Genomic DNA, 18,781 nt, shown 5'->3' with positions numbered 1-18,781 from the left:
GTGACCATTCAGTGGTTGGGACTCGTACTTAGTTACGAGTCTAACACATAACCTAGCTTGGAGAAAGGCGAGCCATTAGCAATAAGAAAGAAGTGCCAACTCCTCAATTGTGCCAGGCCTTGTTTCTTTCCACTCTCAAGAGTGTGCTGCCTAAGTCACCTGGGGCCCCAACCCAAAAGTGAGAAGGAAATTGTTGATTTAGACTGAGATATTAAGTTTGCAAGGGAGACCTCAGTATTTAGCTTTATAATAATGATAGAGATGAGCACTTTAACAGTTATTTAAGTGAGTTGTTAAGACCAAGAAAAATGATTTCGAGTGACTACAAAGCTAGTCAGTTTTTTTGGGGTGAGAGATTTTTGTTTTAAAATTTCAAGTGCAGTAATGTATTCCTAAGTTTATCAATGCGTTGTTCACTTCTAAGCTAATTGTTTGAAGCTTAAACTATGTTTTACTATGGAAACAATTTTTGGTGTGATAGCTAAGTCCCAGTATAGCCCACAGAGGCTCACGATATGTTTGAACTATAACCCTAATAGTTTTGGCTTGATCTCTGAAAAGGATGAAGAAGAAATGTTCTTTTTCCTCCTCTGCATTTAGGGCTGGCATTGAGTGTAATTTTGAAAAAGGAGTTGCTTGTCTTTGAAATCTTTCTCCCTCCCTTTTGTACCTCCCTCCTGCTTGGTACCAGAAGCCCTTCCTACTCTTGTACCCCACCCCAGACCTGACCAACTTCTCCCTTCAATCAAAAACCCATTTTTCCTGCTGTGCTTATCTCAGCTAGGTGTTCCAAGGACAGCAATCCAACTGAACTAATTGATGCTAAAGTGTAAATAACAGCCCCATAATTTCCTAGAACTATTAAAATGCTCCTTTCTGGCAGTATAGGAAAGAGCTTATGGGACAGGGGAACAACAGGTTATATATGCCAGGTCACCCTGGGACTTTCCATCTAAATAGATTTTATTTTTCAAAACTTTTTCCTTTCTTCCACTTCACCCCCCCCACAGGTTTTCTGAAAGCCCCACAGTTTTTCACAGTGGCAGGCAGAGTGGGGGCTTCAGCAAGGTAGGGGCAGAGGTGGGAGAAATTGTGTGTCTGGGCTATCTGAAAATTGGGTGTTGGGAAGAATGGCCCTATGTGTATATACACACTTTCTCACCCTTCCATCTAGGAAGTTCTTGCCTTACGGACCTTTGTTGCCATCCATCTCTTTGCCTTCTCTCTGCCACTGTCCTCTCTTTCCTCACTTTTGTGTATGTGTCTCCTCCTTCCCTCAGGGAGGGAGCCCTCCATCTCAAGTGACACTCGAACAGATTCCTCAACGGAGAGCTATCCCTACAAACACTCCCATCACGAGTCTGTGGTCAGTCACTTCTCTTCTGATTCTCAGGGGACAGTCATCTATAATGTGGAGAGTGATTCCATGTCTCAGAGCAGTCGGGACACAGGTAGGGACCTAAACAAAGGACCCTGATTGCCAAATTCTCTTCCTGCATAGTGTCTCCTGAGAAAGAGAAACTGGGGCATGTCAGAAGTGTTGCCGTGCAAAGGAGCAAAGGCACAAAATTTGGGCATTTGAGTGGAATACAAAGAAGTGACTCGGCTCTGAATGAATGATGATGCTCCATTGTATAGATTTCTGTCAACAGCAGCATGTCAATAGGGACCATTAAAATCGTTGTAATTGATGTAATTATTTATTTTGAGGTCAGCTTTTCTGCTGCTACCCTCTCAATCCTTATCCTTCCTGTAGTGCCCCGCTAACCCATTGTGTTCTTGCACCTTGCCATGTTTTTATGCCAGGCTTTGTCTTGAGTGAAGGGCTCTGAGAGAAGGGGTACATTTATGGGCAGAGGCATATTTTGGGCAAGCTGCTTAGCTTGCCAGGCTTCCTGAAGGCCAGAGAAGCAAAAGAATGAAAGGTAGCCTGTTACTGTGAGTCCTCCGCAAAGAATGTTCTTGAATTGTTTTGTTACTCTAGGTGAGTGTGCCAGTGTCAGTGGGAGAAATCGATGCAGGGCATAAAGAGAAGAACAGTAAGGTGACTGCTGAGATGAAAAGTGCATAATGGGATATAGGACACCTAAGGTATAAAACAGTGCCCATACTCTCAGGGATTTGGGAATTACTGATCTCATGGCTTCATATTGATGGTTTATCTTCTGTAAGTGGCCTTTTTTTTTTTTTAATAAAAAATTTTTGTATTCAAAAGTGTGCAAAATAATACAGTGCCACTCCATGTACCCATCACCTAGTTTCAACAATTATAACCCAGGCTAACCTAGTTTCATCTGAATCCTTTACCTCCTTTCCCATTCTGGGATTATTGTGAAGCAAATCCCAGACATCATGTCATTTCTTCCCTAAGAGTCATAATTTGTTAATGGTTTGTATATATGACTCGGAAACCCTGGTGGCATAGTGGTTAAGTGCTACGGTTGCTAACCAAAAGGTCGGCAGTTTGAATCCGCTAGGCGCTCCTTGGAAGCTCTGTGGGGCAGTTCTACTCTGTCCTACAGGGTCGCTATGAGTCGGAATTGACTCGATGGCAGTGGGTTTTTTTACATTTGACCCAGAATCCAAATGAGGTCTATACTTTGCAATGGGTTGATGAGTCTTTTATGTTTCTTTCAACTTATAGGTTTCCCATCTATCTAATTTTTTTTCTTTGCAAATTATAGTTGAAGTAACCAGGTAGTATGTTTTGTAGATTTCCCAGTCTGAAATTTGCTGATTACATCCCAATGGTGTGGTTTAACATGATTCTCTGTCCTCTGTCCTTTTTTGTAAATTGGTAGTTGGATGTAGAGGTTTGGTCAGATTTATGTTGGATTTTTTTCATGACTACTGCATAGATGGCGTTGGATGTGATTTTTAGACCATATTTCTAAAGCTGAACTGGGGGAAGCCAAGCCACAGGATAAACAAGGCGTATTTTTTAGGAGAGCCAGTTCTCTGTTAAGGGTTTGTGTTTATGTATGGAGGGGGAGGGGGTTCATGTCCTATTGATTTAACATTTGTAACATTTAGTTACTCCAAGTGATTTCCCCCTTTTTTAAGCCTTTCTTGTGGGCCTAGAAGTAGCAAAGGGATAAGACCAGAGCAACAAAAGATTACATGGGATAGTTGATTGAAAGTATGTACCCATATCACTACATTGTTGACATCTGAATGTGTGAAAAGATTTTCATATACTAACGTTTGAAAGGAGCCCTGGTGGTGCAGCTATGCCTGCTAACCAAGAGATTGGCAGTTAGAATCTGCCAACCACTATTTGGAAACTCTATGGGACAGTTCTACTCTGTCCTATAGGGCTACTATGAGTTGGACTCAATGGCAATGGTTTTTTTTTTGTTTTTTTTTTTGACATTTGAAAACAAATTTCTGTTAGCTGGCAGAGAGCATTTGAGAACTGAGGAGCCTGTCTTGTAATTTAATTCAGCTACTTAATTTGCCTCTGGCTTCCAGCAGATTAGATGAGTCTGCTTTCCTACTGGGGAATGCTGACCTTAGTGTTATCAAATCATACATTCACATACTATGGGCATGAAGCATAATGAGCCCAGGTCTCCTGGGTTTCGCAATGATTACCCAATTGCTGTCAAGTCAGTTCTGATTCATGATGACCCCAAGTGTGTCAGCAGAACTGTACTCCATAGGGTTTTCGATGGTTGATTTTTCGAAAGCAGAGCTCCAAGGCCTTTCATCTGAGGCTGGTGAGCAGTGGAATGCATTAACCATTACACCACCCAGCTACTCCTCCCAGTGATTAGTATTGAGTGAAGTGTTATTTTTGGATGGAGCCAAGTTTGGTGAATATGTGTTGGTGATGGGAATGAATTACTAAAAGTTGAAATGTCCTTTTAAGTGACCCACATTTAATGAAGGTTTAGAACTGGGTTTTAAAGCCATATACAACCAGAGCTCTTGTTGGCAAAGACTGGGGCACCTGGGATAATACCAGATGTACCAAAAATTAGACTTTACTTGGCTTATATTGCTAAAGTAATTAATTAAAATAAAAGGAAAACTCTTGTCTTCAATTTATGAGAGTGAAAATATATGGATATGTGATATTTTTATACAATCTTTAAAATTTTTGCCTTTTAAAAATTACCAGAGAATGTGTCCTTAGTCCTTCTGGGCCACTGGGAAAGATTATGAGCTGGATTGAGACTGCTTTTTGCTCAGGAGACATTATGAAATTGGAAGTTCCCAATAGATACCTGAGCTTTTCTTCATTTACCTACTGAGAAATTCCTGCTGGGCTTAAATCAAATAGCCTTACCCCTTCAGCTTCTGACCCATGGGAATGCTGAGTGTGTGCCACTGTCATGAATCACCAAGGGAGACTATGTTCTCAAGAGGGTAGAGATCAGTCTCAGATACCAGCTCACCCCCATTTCCTTGTTCTTTCAGGACACCTGACTGACAGTGAATGTAATCAGAAACACATATCCAAGAAAGGGTCACTGATAGAGCGCAAGAGGAGCTCTGGCCGGGTTAGGAGGAAAGGCGACGAGCCGCAGGCCTCAGGGTACCACAGCGAAGGCAAGCCACTCTGCATTGTGCCTCTTTCTTCAGCCACTGTATCAAGCTTCTGTCACCCTCTCAGATTATGGCTTCTCCTTTCTGCTCAAAGGAGCTTATCCTTGCTTTCTAGACTGTACGGTCTGGGTGTCTCTGGTCACTTTAAACTTCTGTATTTGTCTTACTGTGTGTTTTTAGGAGAAACACTGAAAGAGAAGCAGGCTCCGAGGAATGCCTCCAAAACGTCCACCAGCACCAACAGGCTGAGGGGCTTTAAGGAGACAGTCAGTAACATGATCCACAGCAGGCCATCTGTGGCTTCTCAGACCAACCTGGGATCTCCCTGTGGCAGCAGGGGAGGAGACCAGCCTGAAAAAAAACCTCCTAGGAACCTGCCCTTGCATTCTCCTAACTGGGAAGTAGAGAGTACCAGCAGTGAGTCCAAATCCAGTTCTTCCAGCAAGTATCGTCCAACATGGAGACCGAAACGGGAGTCTCTGAATATTGACAGTATCTTTAGTAAGGACAAAAGGAAGCACTGTGGCTATACACAGCTTAGCCCCTTTTCTGAGGATGCAGGTGAGGGGATAATTAGGGAAGAATTGGGCTTTCGGATGAAGTTGATTTATATATTTAAAAACCTGGGCTTTCTGGTAATATTGCAAGGTACATTTTTTACTCCAATGTTGGGCGTTTTGGGGATATGAGTTCAATGAATGAATGAGTAGCTGGATGGAGAGGTGGTATTTTGATTTTGGGCAGGTACTAAATCTACCTCCTTTTCCATACTTGTCCTTTGATTGGGATAGCTAAAGAATTTACACCAGATGAAGCAAGCAAGCCACGTGCTGTTGACAATAAAGCTAGTAGACCAAGCCCCCGATATAAGCCCTGGGGCCCTGCACGGCCAGGCTCGCACCTTTTGGAGCAGCACCCCCGCCTGATCCAGCGAATGGAATCTGGCTATGAGAGCAGTGAGAGGAACAGCAGCAGCCCTGTCAGCCTGGATACAGCCTTGCCTGAAAACTTGAATGTCTGCAGGTATTGTTTGGCCCTTGAGTAGACTTCTGCCTTGTAGCAATGTGAACCACCTTTTGGGGGCCTTTCACGATGGCTCAGACAAGGGGTGAGATGGGCTTTGTTACCATCTTGTGGATGAGCAGAGTACTGCGCTCTGTCAACTTCCTATAGCCACAGTACCCTCTGCTGGGAGGAAGAGCAAAGGCATTGGAGAAAGGAGAGCTCTGTCAGTTTAAAGTGTTCCGTATTAAAGTGGTTATTCAGTAAATAACTTTGAATGAAAGAATGAATTAGTGAATGAAAATTTATGTAATCCTGAGATCAGAGGAGAAACCGTATTGTTATTTATTCTTGCCTTCCATCTTGGGATAGGATTTTGTGTTGCTCTTTAACAGTCACTTGGGATCCTGTGTTTTATGAAGCCAATGATATTCAGAATCTTGTAAGATAATGCAACCGTTCAATAGTGCTTACTGCACTCTTCTCATAGGGCCCGGTTTGCTCTGTGAATTTCGGATTTCCATACATTGTTTTTACTGACTTGCCACAGAGGCGAGTTTCCTAACAGTATACCTGCTTTGAAAAGAGTGCTTATATCTTCTACAGGGGTGGTAACTACACCCTCCTACTCTCCATTGCTCTTCCCTGACCACAGGACCCTGTTCAGTTTTACTCATGAGAAGATGTTACAAAGGTGTAAGAAAGAGGAAGGCAATCCACATGAGAGCGTATGTTCATTAACTGATTTATTCATTCAGTAAATTTTGAATGTCTGCTATATGCCAGACCCCCTGCTAGATGCACAAGATGTGAATGAGACGAGATAAGACACAGGGCATGAGTGGATATTTCAGTTTTTCAGAAATAGTTTAGCAGAATCTTTAATTATATTAGTTTGATGTTTTATCAAGGGATTTTAGTCCTTGGGATGTTCTTAGTTATCACACTTCTGATGCTGTCACTAGACTCTGACTTCTTTTTCGAAGGGATCCGAGTGCTAAGAGATCAGCTGGATTTGTCCCTGCCTGGCATCATATCCCGAAGTCCCACAGCAGTAGCCTCCTGGAGGTGGACTCCGCAGCATCTGCGAGTGGCTGGACAGAGAACCGGCCTGTCTCAGGTAAGCAGAAGAACGCTGGACTGGGGAGATCGGATTTGACCACCGATTTTATTTGGTGAACAGCGCCACCTGGGCAAATTTGAATTACATTCAGTCAGAATGTAAATAGAGAGGCATTTAAGCTGCTCTGTCTTCGGATTTGTTTTTTGTTCTCCATTACAGCTTGCAGGAACGGGAGTAAGAAGCGACAGAAATACGGTGAACAGTGTCAATAGTAGCTCCATTCCTCAAAAGCATAACTCTTAGCAGCTCCATTCCTCAAAAGCATAACTCTTATCTATGACTTTGATGACTCTTTAAAAAAAAATTAGAAAAGTAAAATAGGCCTGTATCAAGCATCAATAACCTGCCTGTTGCCTCCTCAAATTGAAGTAGCCAATGTTACTATTATGGTATTTATCTTTCTAAATATTTTTCTGTGCTTATACAAATACATATATAATTTTGTGTACCATTTTTTTTAAAAACAAAATTAAGTCATACTACAGGTATTAATTACTCTGTCACTTGATTTTTCACTTAATGTATCGTGGACGTACTTCTAGATCTATCTAGATCCATCTATGAACACTTGTAGAGCTGAATGTTTACTGTTGTCGACGTTTTATGAACTCACTAAAGAGGTGGTGGTAATTAAGTCAGAGAAGGAGGAAATGACTTGCTTGAAGCTCCCCAATGAGTCAGTGGCAGCACCTGGTAGAGAATGCTTTGTAATGATTTAAGAGCACGGATTATGGATTTAACCTATTTGACTTTAATTGAGCACCACCATATACCACCTGTGTTCCTGTGGGCAAGTTATTTATCGTTTTTGTGACTGAGTTTCTTCATCCATAGAATGGGGATAATAGTGTCTACCTTCTAAGTAGCTGTGAGAATTAAATAACATGTAAAAGTGCCTAAAACTGTACACGACACATAGCAAATGCTCTACAAATATTAATTGTCATTGTTGTTATGAAGTGCTCGATAAATGTTATTATTATTCACTGACTAGATCTCATCCGGAATCTTGTCTGGAAAGCACTACCAAAAATATTAGCTCCAAATTGAAGCCAAGTGCTCCAAAGGAAAAACAGTGCAGTGGCCTCAGCAGTTGTTTAGCTCTGGTTCTGGAAATGTGACAGTTTATCTCCTCCCTTGCGTGTATTCCAGGTGGAGAGATATCTTCCAAAAGTGAACTGGATGAATTACAAGAAGAAGTGGCCAGGAGGGCCCAGGAACAGGAACTTCGAAGGAAGCGGGAGAAGGAATTAGAGGCAGCTAAAGGCTTTAACCCTCTCCCCAGCCGGTTTATGGACTTGGATGCATTGCAGAATCAGGGTAATTGTCGTGAGCATTAGGCTGTGGGTGATGGGGACAGAAAGAAAGGAAAAAAGATCCAAGTCGTAAGTTCCTTTAAAGGCAAAAAAGGATCTCCTACCCATTTTAGAGAATTCTTAATAGCAATGGACAGTTGGAACAAGGGTAGAGCATAGCTTCAGCAGCAAGGATCTGTGTGTACCAAAGGGAAACATTAGCAAAGTTATATTTTATGTTAATTCAGAGATTCCAGTGAGAGCTAGTTAAAATAGGAGGTGATGATCCTCTTGGCTGGAGATAGGCACCGATTGGGGGGCAACTATTAGAAGCCTATAGATTAGAGGTAGACTATATTGTTCATGAAAAGTTTCCCATGAACATCTATAGACGCTGTAAATAAAACTAGTTACAACTTAGAAGCAACAGAAAAGGGCATGAAACCATGCTGACAGTGAGGGGCATTCTACTTGCTGGCAGAAACATACCCGAGAGAATTTCCACCAGAGGCTTCAGGGAAGTGGATCAGCCAAACAGGAGCAGAGAACACCGGGATGATTTGCCCTCCAGTCTCCTACAATTTTCATGGGCTTTACGTAAACTTCCACAACTGCCCCACTTTTTTTTTCTTCCGGGAGTTTCTTTAGGATGTCACTTTGTGGCAGAAAGCACAAAATAATACTCCACCAAGCCTGAGGTATCTACCTTAAATAGGCCCTGAAACCCATATCTCAGTTTTTCTTTGTATAAAATGAAGTTATCAGTCTTATTACTCAGAATTCCCAGATATAACAAACTTTGCTAAGCCAGTGTAAAGAGTAGGAGTCAGTGCTGTTTTGAGGGATTGCTTTCTGTTGACCATTTCCATCTTTTCATTAACACTTAGAGAAGCTTCCTAGGCTGAGTAGGCCTGTTTAAGAAAACCAAAAACCAAACCCGTTGCTGTCGAATTAATTCCAACTCATAGTGAGGAGGCCCGATTAAGGGCACCTTTTCTCTTATACTTTGTTTTAGCCTCTTCGGGAAGAGCAAGGAATGAATGGAGTGCTAAGACTATGTAGGATAAGGATTGAAATTTAGTATAGTGATTAATGACTATAGTTTGCCTAGATCTCTGTAGAGAACTGTACTTTTTAAAAAATTTTTAATGGCTCTAGCCACCACCTCTAATTTTAAGGATTGTATAGTTTCAGTTGATTTCAAATAGAACTAGAAAACTTCAGGTCTAGGGGATGGGGGAGGCACCTCTCTGGAGGTGGAGTGGAACCCAAAGGCCAAGTTCTTCAGGATCAGCCTGCTATTTCTATTGTCTTCCTATTGTGCTCCAAAAGCCATGATGAATTAGGGAGGAGTGTTAGGGATGTAGAAGAACCTTTCTTACCATTTCCAGCTGGAGGTAAGTGGAGGATGGGGGAAATTACAGGAGAAATGACTCAGGCATTTTGATTTTTTTTTTTTCCTGTGACCTTGTGAAAACCTACCATCAGTCTAAATTGTAGGTGAATTTACGTTTTAGGTTGCTACTGATGTATAGTTATGAGTGAGTAGAGAATAAGGTGTGTGTGTGTTTGTGTGTGTGTACGTAAACCTGAGGGTTCTTTTACAAAAGTTGTCCTTACGGTATTTGCTAACGTTTTTATCTGGCATTGTACTTGGACTCTTCTGTACCTGCTGTGGCACGTGTTCTCTTTAGAGGAGGAAGGAATATCCCATGCTCACTTTATGGAAAAGTGACTTTTTTTGGGATAGGTTGGTGAACAAGGGATGATAAAAGTAAACACCTAGCAGTGCTGATGAAAGGTATGTGCATACACACTAACAAGGGCAATTCAACTGCCCTGGTGGATACTGAGGATCGGAGCCAAAGACCCTCTGTGCCCAAGAGCTGTACTGATTTTTAAGCTCAGGGTGGTTCGAGAGGACTATGGACTGATGTGAGAGAGAAGTGATATGGATGCTTTCCACAGAGTAGTAAAGCCATAACTACTTTGCCGTAACTAATGAGTGGCAGTCTCAGTAGAAACTGGGCATTCTAACACTGACTGGCAAGATATATCTTGTTGCACTGTGGAAGAGCAGTTCAGTTCCGGCATAAGAACCCACCTTCTGCTATAGACAATACTTCGTTCTTTCCTTGAGGGACTCCCTAAGGGGTTTTGAAATTGGAATATGTGGTGGGCAATGACATGCTCCTCTTTCATGGCCTTGGCAAGGTCTGGGTTAAAGGCAAAAATGGATCTCCTACCCATTTTAGAGAATTGTTAATAGCAATGGACAGTTTGACTAAGGGTAGAGCATAGCTCCAGCAGCAAGGATCTGTGCGTACCAAAGGGAAACAGTATGTAGGAAAATTTAGAAAGAACTGTAATGAAAATGAAAAGTGCTGGCCCTTTCAGGGAGGAGTGACGGCTTTGAGAGGTCCCTGCAAGAGGCAGATTCAGTGTTTGAGGAGTCGCTGCACCTGGAACAGAAGGGAGACTGTGCTGCAGCTTTGGCTCTCTGTAACGAAGCTATCTGTAAGTAACTCTAACTGCTACAGCTATGGCACTTTTTCACTAATCTCACAACAGGTGTTATCAGTGTCATCACTCAGATGGGGTAAAAACACCCTTTATGTCTCCTTATTCTCGTTCTCCCAAACTGAGACCCTTTAGCTATCTTTGCCCTCCAGATTTCTGACTGTACCGGCGGCAGTCATTGTGGTCTATGGGTATTTACTGGAATAACCCCAGCAAGAGTCCACAGATGACTTCTCCGGCTATGCCTACCTTCTTGTCCCAAAATAAAGTTAGACCTCAAGTGTGAAATTAGTCTGTGCTTTTTCTAGTCACTGATGAGTGAGGTCGAACTTATGCAGGAGTAACTGAGTAAATTGGCTGCAACTTCCCATGCCTGTTACTTGGCACTGCGGTATTTGATTCTCCTTTATGTTTTTCCCTTGCCTTCCTGGTATGCAATATCACAAGGTTGCATTCAGCATGGGCCTAAGACTTAGAACTGGTATCTGATTCTTAAATGTGACCCACAAGAAACTGTGTCCTATAAATATAGATGAAAGCTTGGATCTTATTTCTGCTACTGGCTACCAGGAAAGGGAGGTTGGGAGCAGAGTGTGGAGAGCTGGACAGGTCAGTTGCAAAGGTCGAGGAGAGTGGCAGCCTCCAAGACAAAAGCACCAGTTTATCTTCTTAATTCATTTCAGTTTCCTTTTGTTTCATTTCGTTTTGTTTTGTTTTAGTTTGAATTAACCAGTTTGGCTCCATGGCTTCCACGAACGTCCCTTGTAGCCAGAGCCAGCTCTGTGCCCTGGACAGCATATGCATGGTCCATGCCTTGCATTCCCGCTGCGTATTTTGAGTTTTAATTCAGCGCATTTTTGGTTCAATTTTATTCTTTTTATTTTTGTTTGTGTTTTGGGTTGTTTCTGCTATATTTTCTTTTGCATTTTAGCTAAACTAAGACTTGCCCTGCATGGTGCCAGCTCTAGCACGCACAGCAGAGCCCTAGTCGATAAGAAGTTGCAAATCAGTATTCGAAAAGCACGGAGCCTGCAGGATCGCACACAGCAGCAGCAGCGATCACCACAGCAGCCGTCGCAGCCCTCAGCCTGCCTCCCTTCACAAGGGGGGGCCCTTCCTCAGCCAACAAGGTAGTGCCTGGGAACCACCTTAGTTTATGGATGCCAGGGGAGGAAGGACGCATGGGTGCTCCATAGCAAGACTGCTCGTTGTCTTGGTGACTACAGGGGAGAGAGAAGAGTCTTGTGAAAAGATTTTCTTCTCTCAGGTCAGACACACAGTGAAAAGCTCACTCCACTGCTGATCCTTTCCTTAGTAGTTCTTAGAAGGTTGCAAAAAGTATAGCATAACCAATAGACCAGCTGCCCATATTTCCTGGAGGTGAGTTTACCCCCGACTTGTGTTCTAGCCCAGTTACTATATGTGTACATGTGTGTTCTTAGACATGGCTATCTGAACTACATTTCACGCTGAGGTAGCAACTATGTGATTTATTTTAGGATTCCAGTGCCTCCTGTCTCTCATGGAAGCAGAGAAAGCAATCTTTTCCTTGCTGATTGAACCACAGAGAAGGGATACAAAGATGCCATTTGTTTTGCTCCCTTATGGTCAGGACTAGAAAAAAAAGTCCCGATAGCCCTTGCTGTAGTTCTGCATCTGAGCCCTCAAGTTTGGCTTTTACTCAGTATAAATGGATTTAAGTAAAAGTTGATTTTTGTCTGTTAATAAGTCTGACTAATTTTCAAAATATATCATAAGAGTAGCTAAGATTTTTTGAACTTTTTTCTTAGAAACCCAGGTACTAAGGTAATATATATATTTTAATCTTCACAGTAACCTTATGGGATAGGGATTATTGTTTCACACATTTTAATAGATAAGGAAACTGTGGCTCAGAGAGAATAAGATAAGTGATGTACACAACATTACTCAGCTAGTAAGTTAGTAGAGTCGTGGAATTCAACACCAGGTCTGTTTGACTCCATAAACATACTGTCTTTTATGATTGGATTTCCGAATAATACCGTATTCTTCATAATGTTGTAAGGGTAACTGGGTAACTGTACCCAAGAAAGTTTATGGTATATTATCATTCAAATTTTATGCTTAAATAGCTAGGATCTTCCTTTTTCTTATTTTCTGCTATCACGTTCTCCACTATTGCTGATCAAAGAATCTGATCAGAGATCTTTGAATATAAACAATTTAGGCAGTTAAACTCTTTCCAGAAAACTTCTTATACTACTTGATACCTGTAAGCAATTGAGGTTTTAAGTGCTTGTAACACTTATGTTTTTAGGTCAGAAATGCAAAATAATTATTGAGAAACCAACTAAATGCAATTAATCCCTATTCCCATTCCTAAATCTCAAGAGAGTCGTAGTACATTACTTTGGGGAAGCATTTCAGTGAATAATACAACCAAATCCAGATTATGAAGACACACTTGAAGTGGTTATTTTCATGTAATCCCATGAGCCCAGAACACTCTGTACTCTATAAATGTGGCCTCTTGGTTCTTTCGGCTGGGCTACTTCTCAGGACTCCAGGTAGGACTTCCCTTCCTCAGCAGCATCTTGGATTTTTGCTGTTTGGTGTGAGTGACTTCCAAGCTTTGTTTATCTTCTATGTCATCTGCTTGTGGGACTAGCAATTTTTGTTTTTTCATTTGTAAGTAGAATGTGATTGGAATGGCACTTCACAGGTAGTGAGGAATATTGGCCAAGGGTCCACTTACTATTACTGTGTGTATTTTTTGTGAAGGCATTTAAAAAAAAGAAGATGAATGTTATCTATTACCTGGGTGTAAACTATGTACCTTCTCTTTTGTGACCTTTTGAACTGTTGACTCTACTTGTGCTTATCTTTCCATTTATTTTCACCATTCCTTCTGTGGATAGCTAAAAATGGAATGAACAGGTTTTTTTGGAAGTATTCTTTTTGTCAAACAAGGCAGCTCATTCTTGGCTCTCTCCATTTATTTCAGTGAACAACCTATCCCGCTCCAAGTATTATTGAGCCGGGAGGCCCAGCAGGAACCCTGCACAGACACAGAGTTTGGGGCCAGTTCTTTCGTCCACTCACCTGCTTCCTGCTATGAGTCACACTCATTGCTATTTCCAGAGTCACCTGCCCCATCTGCCCCACAGCACAGCTCCTCCAGTAGGTCTGCTTCGAACCTTCGGACTTCAGTTGAGGTGGACCACATTGATCCCTCTGCATTCCTTAGGCAGGGCGTACCTAAAACACCAGGGAGGACTGAGAAGAATTGTCATCATGGTTGGAAGCCATTGGACACCCCAGAATGTAAGCTGCAAGGCTACAGGGGTGACAACAGCAGCTGCAGCAGGTTTCCCCCACAAGAAGGAAGAGGCACTGCTCAAGAACAACTGTTCCAAGAAAAGAGGGATCCTACTGGCCCATCCCTGGTGCTACCTTGGTCACACCCAGCTGGAACAGCCACCTCTGAGAGAGGAGGGGCACATAGCCCTGGTTGTAGTTCTTCAAGTTCGTCAGCTCAGCCAAGTCTTCCCCCATACAGGCACTGCCACCCCATAATGCCTGCTGCTTCCTCATCTATGCTTCACTCTCCTGATCCTGTGCAGAAAACTAACCAATGCCTCCAAGCCAAAAGCCCCAAAACTTCATTGACGTCAGAAGTGGATAGAGGCAGTGAGGAGTCCTATAGGTCAGAATTTCCCAGCACAAAGGGGCTTGTCCGCTCTCTGGCGGAGCAGTTCCAGAGGATGCAAGGTACCTCCACAAAGGATGGTACAAGTTTCCAGGATAGAAGTTTGCCAAATAGTCTAAGGAAGAACTCTTCCCTTTCTGAATCTAAACCTCCTTTCCCACAGGATCAAAGAAAAGGCCACTGGCCTTGGGCAAAACTGCCACCCCCTCTGGATGGTAGAGATAGACTATCTTCCTGGGAAGAACCTACTGACCATCAGCCTCTTACTATCAACTCTGGGTTACTTAATGGTGAAACTTCTAGGGGAGGACAGTCCAGGTTGGTGGAGCCAGGTACATGTGAGGGGAAGTCATCCCAAGTGAGAGATGCTAGGCCTAAGGAGCTGGGCAGCAGTGTTGACTGGGGGACTTCCTTGCCTTTGGATTCCTGGGTGAATGTCACAAGGCTCTATGATTCTCAGCTTAAATATGGGGTCCCTGGGCCAGAAGTGAAGTCGTCCCCCTACGACTCCCATACCTGCGTAGTCTATCCAGAGAGAAACCACATTCTTTTGCATCCACATTGGAACCAAGACACAGAGCAGGAGACCTCAGAACTGGAGTCTCTCTACCAGGCCAGTCTCCAGGCTTCCCAAGATGGCTGTTCTAAATGGGGGCAGGAGGATGTGCCCTGGCACCCACTTAGCCAAACAGGTAAGTCAAAAAATAAAATCAAACCAAACCAAACCCACTGCCGTCGAGTCAGTTCCAACTCATAGCAACCCTATACGACAGAATACAACTGCCCCATAGAGTTTCCAAGGATCGCCTGCCAGATTCGAACTGCCAACTTATTGGTTAGCAGCTGTAGCACTTAACCACTACGCCACCAGGGTTTACAGGTCAGTCAAAGGGGCATATAAAATGTAAAGGCAGGGGGACAAAATCAGAAGGCGTGGTGGTGTTCTGCCCAGATAGTTTCCTTAGCTCAGTAGGTGGTAGTAGAACTTCTGACTTTTACTCATAAAGCCTTCAGGACAAAGGCTAGACATTTTTCTGGCTAGAGTTGGGGCTGAGGGCAGAATCGTCACTCACAGTCCAGTTTCCTCCTTCTAAGGAAAGAGACCACTGAGTATCTGCCCACTGGCTTCTCTAGTATGTAGTGCTAAGGTTCATAGGTCTTTGAGAGTGACTCAGCATGAGGTGGGAAGAGGCTGAGAAGGAAAGACATCCTTATGATATGGGAGCTGAATTAACCCCAAGATCCAGCCTCCGGGTCCAGTTTGCAATGAGGATATCTACATTGAGCCAAGTCTCCAGTGTGGCATTTCTAGATCATACTGAAAGAGTGGAAACCCTGGCGGTGTAGTGGTTAAGTATTGCGGCTGCCAACCAAGAGGTCAGCAGTTTGAATCCGCCAGGCGCTCCTTGGAAACTCTGTGGGGCAGTTCTGCCCTGTCCTATAGGGTCGCTATAAGTTGGAATTGACTTGACGGCAGTGGCAGTGGCAGAGTGCACTGAAAGCAGAGTCAGGATCTTCCCTGATCCCATCAGGAATGGCCAGGTTTAGTATTCACAGAATATTCAAAGTGGTGTAACTGTAGGGTAGCTGCTCACTGACTTTCTTTGAGATTATACTGTGTGAAGGGTGAAGCCTACATTTCAAGTGCACATCACAGACTTAGTTCTGGAAATTGAAAGACATGAAGAATGCTTGTAAGATAAATTGATATGCTTAAGAACCCCAAAGCCTGAACGATTGCCCTGGCTTCAACTCTCACTATAAGTTTGGACCATAGCCTAGGGCCAAGTTCTTACCTGTAAAATGAGAGCATTGATTCAATGAGTTTTTAAAGGTACCTCCCAACTCTGAATTGGTTGGAATTGAACCCAGAGAACTGTAGCTTGGGTGTGACAGTTTCCATATTGGTACAGGTTTCCCCAGTGCTGCCAGCCAGGGTTTAATTACAGCCAAACAACAAGTGTTTATTGAGTACCTACCATGTGCTCAGGAGCTGTGGGGGGATATCACATAAATACAAGATTTGGTATTAAGATCTGCATCCTAGGTTTCTCATCCAGAGAGAAGACTTTGCAATAACGTTTACTAAGTATCCCTTTGGTACATGGAACAGTGCTGTAAGGGAAGAGTCTAAAAAATGAGGAAAAGCTGGAGTCAGCCTCAGTGAGCTTCCTGTCTAATATAAGGGAGAGAGAATGTATAAATATCAAGTGTTTTTAAGAATAATAATAAACACATACAAAATAATACATTGCAGTTGGAAGGAACTAACCAAATGTCAAAAGTTTAAATTATAAAAAAAAAACCCAAAAAAACAAAAAACACTTATATTACCAAAAATAGCAATATTTTTCAGTGTAGGTATTTGGAAGAGACATAAAGGAACAAAGTAAAAATCACTGATAATCCGACTCTTTATATTTTCATAACTTTATTTCCAGTTTTTCTTTTTTATACATATATACTATATACTTAATTTGTTTTTACAGAAAGCAGGATCATTAGAAAATGTACAGTTTAGTCTCATGATTTTCTTACATTATATCCATGAGAATTTTCCCTTTGAAAACACTACTGTTTACTTTAATGATTATAATATTCTGCATATAAGTTTATATAAACTTATATGCATGTACCATAATTTATTCAGTCTCTTATTATTGAATATTTAGGTTGCTTCCAATTTTTTTTTAAATAATATAACACTGTGATAAATATCTTTGTACTTAAGTGTTTGGCCCCATTTCTGATAAGCTTCTTAGAATAAATTTTTCAACTAGTTGAAGGTTGTAAACTTTTAGCCTTCAGAAAGATTATACTTCTGAAGACAGTATGAAAAAAATAGATACCAACCATTATTTATTTAACAGTGAAAAAACTAAAAAAACCCATCCAGTGAATCAGTTTGCATCAGAGCCGAACCAGTATACATATTATGAAAGTATTGCTGAGAGCCTCAAAATATTCGTCAAACCAAAGTAGCCTTTATTTTGGATAGTCTCTGATTTAAATTCAGTCCTTAAGAGCTGATATGACACAGGGTAAAGAAGTGATTGGCAGAATTAATCAGGAAATGGATGATGAAGAAAAATGCAATGAGGATCAATATTTGAAAGAATATAATTTGGTCTCATTGTAAATCATTTATTAAGCACCGAATTACTTTTTTAAAAAATAAAAGTTTTATAGAAATATAATTTACATAACATACAATTCACTTATTTAAAGTGTACAATTTAATGGCATTTAATTCACTTATTTAAAGTGTACAATTTAATGGCATTTACTGTATTTACGGAGTTGTCTATCCATTACCACAATTAATTTTAAAATGTTTTGATCACCCCAGAAAGAAACCCCATACCCATTAGCAGTCACTTTCTATTTCCCCCCAAGCCTCCCCAGCCTTAAGCAACCACTAATCTATTTTCTGTCTCTATAGATTTTTTTTTTATAGATTTGCCTATTCTGTACATTTCATACAAGTGGAATTTGTACAATATGTGATATCCTGTGACCAGATTAGTTTTGACATGGTTGTAGTTTCTAAAGAGTTACATAAACACTGCCTTTGACCTATATTCTAAATTCCATAGTATTTTACACTGGGCAGACTTCATTTTACAGGTATCATTTAAAAATAAAAAAATTTTTGCTATGGAAAATGTTAAACATATTCAAAAGTGAGGAGTAAAAATAAATGGTACAGTAACCCCCAAGGTGGTTATCACCAGCTTTCATGGTGATTATTAAGCCAATTATCAACATATGGCCGATTTTGACCTAGCTGTAATCCATCACTTCTCCTTCCCCATAGATTATTCTAGAGCAAATTCCAGGCATTATATCATTTTGTCCATACGTAGTTTGGACTGTATTTCTAAGAAATAAGTATTCTTTTTTAAAAAGCAAAACCACAATATTACTATTCCCAAAAATATTAACAATTTCTTAATATAGTAACTAGCCAGTATTCAAATTTCCTCAGTCATCCCGTAAATGTCTTTTCACAGTTCGTTTGTTTCAAATCGGGATCCAAACAAGGTCCACACATTGCATTTTGTTGATAAAAAAAAAAAAACCCAGTGCCATCGAGTCGATTCCGACTCATAGCGACCCTATAGGACAGAGTAGAACTGCCCCATAGAGTTTCCAAGGAGTACCTGGCAGATTCGAACTGCCGACCTTTTGGTTAGTACACCTCATAAATCTTTTTTTTTTTTTTTAGTCTCTAAGATTTCCCCTTTTTTTCCCCCTTGCCATTTATTATTGGAAGGCATTTAGTCATTTCTCTTACAGCATTTCTCACATTTTAGATTTTGCTGATTGTATTCCAGTAGCATTTTAATTAATTAATTTAAAACTGTATTTTTCTAGTCCCCTTCCCCCCCGCCCCCGTAACCTGGTACTTAAGGCTAGAGACTTGATTAAAATCAGGTTCAATTTTTAAAAAATAAGAATATTTTATAGGTAGTACTGTGTACTTCTTATATCATGGTAAAAAACAAAAAAAACGTTGTTGAGTTGATTTCAACTCATTGTGACCCTACAGGACAGAGTAGAACTGCCCCATAGGTTTCCAAGGCTGTAATCTTTACA

General features: G+C 41.4%; 1 protein-coding gene across 1 annotated transcript in view; it reads left to right on the top strand.

Annotated features, from left to right (window-relative positions):
- USP54 (ubiquitin specific peptidase 54) overlaps nt 1-18,781 on the top strand; it is a 66,674-nt gene that overhangs the window by 36,310 nt on the left and 11,583 nt on the right. Inside the window, 9 exon segments of the mRNA XM_064269716.1 lie at nt 1,281-1,451; nt 4,423-4,554; nt 4,732-5,112; nt 5,343-5,574; nt 6,540-6,673; nt 7,829-7,996; nt 10,369-10,488; nt 11,423-11,621; nt 13,478-14,874. Coding sequence (XP_064125786.1) covers nt 1,281-1,451; nt 4,423-4,554; nt 4,732-5,112; nt 5,343-5,574; nt 6,540-6,673; nt 7,829-7,996; nt 10,369-10,488; nt 11,423-11,621; nt 13,478-14,874 — 2,934 coding nt within the window.

Source organism: Loxodonta africana, chromosome 16, assembly GCF_030014295.1.
Source record: "Loxodonta africana isolate mLoxAfr1 chromosome 16, mLoxAfr1.hap2, whole genome shotgun sequence".
NCBI classification, from domain to species: Eukaryota; Metazoa; Chordata; class Mammalia; order Proboscidea; family Elephantidae; genus Loxodonta; species Loxodonta africana.
The sequence above is the reverse complement of the archived record's forward strand: the minus strand, read 5'-3'. Positions and strand labels throughout refer to the sequence as shown.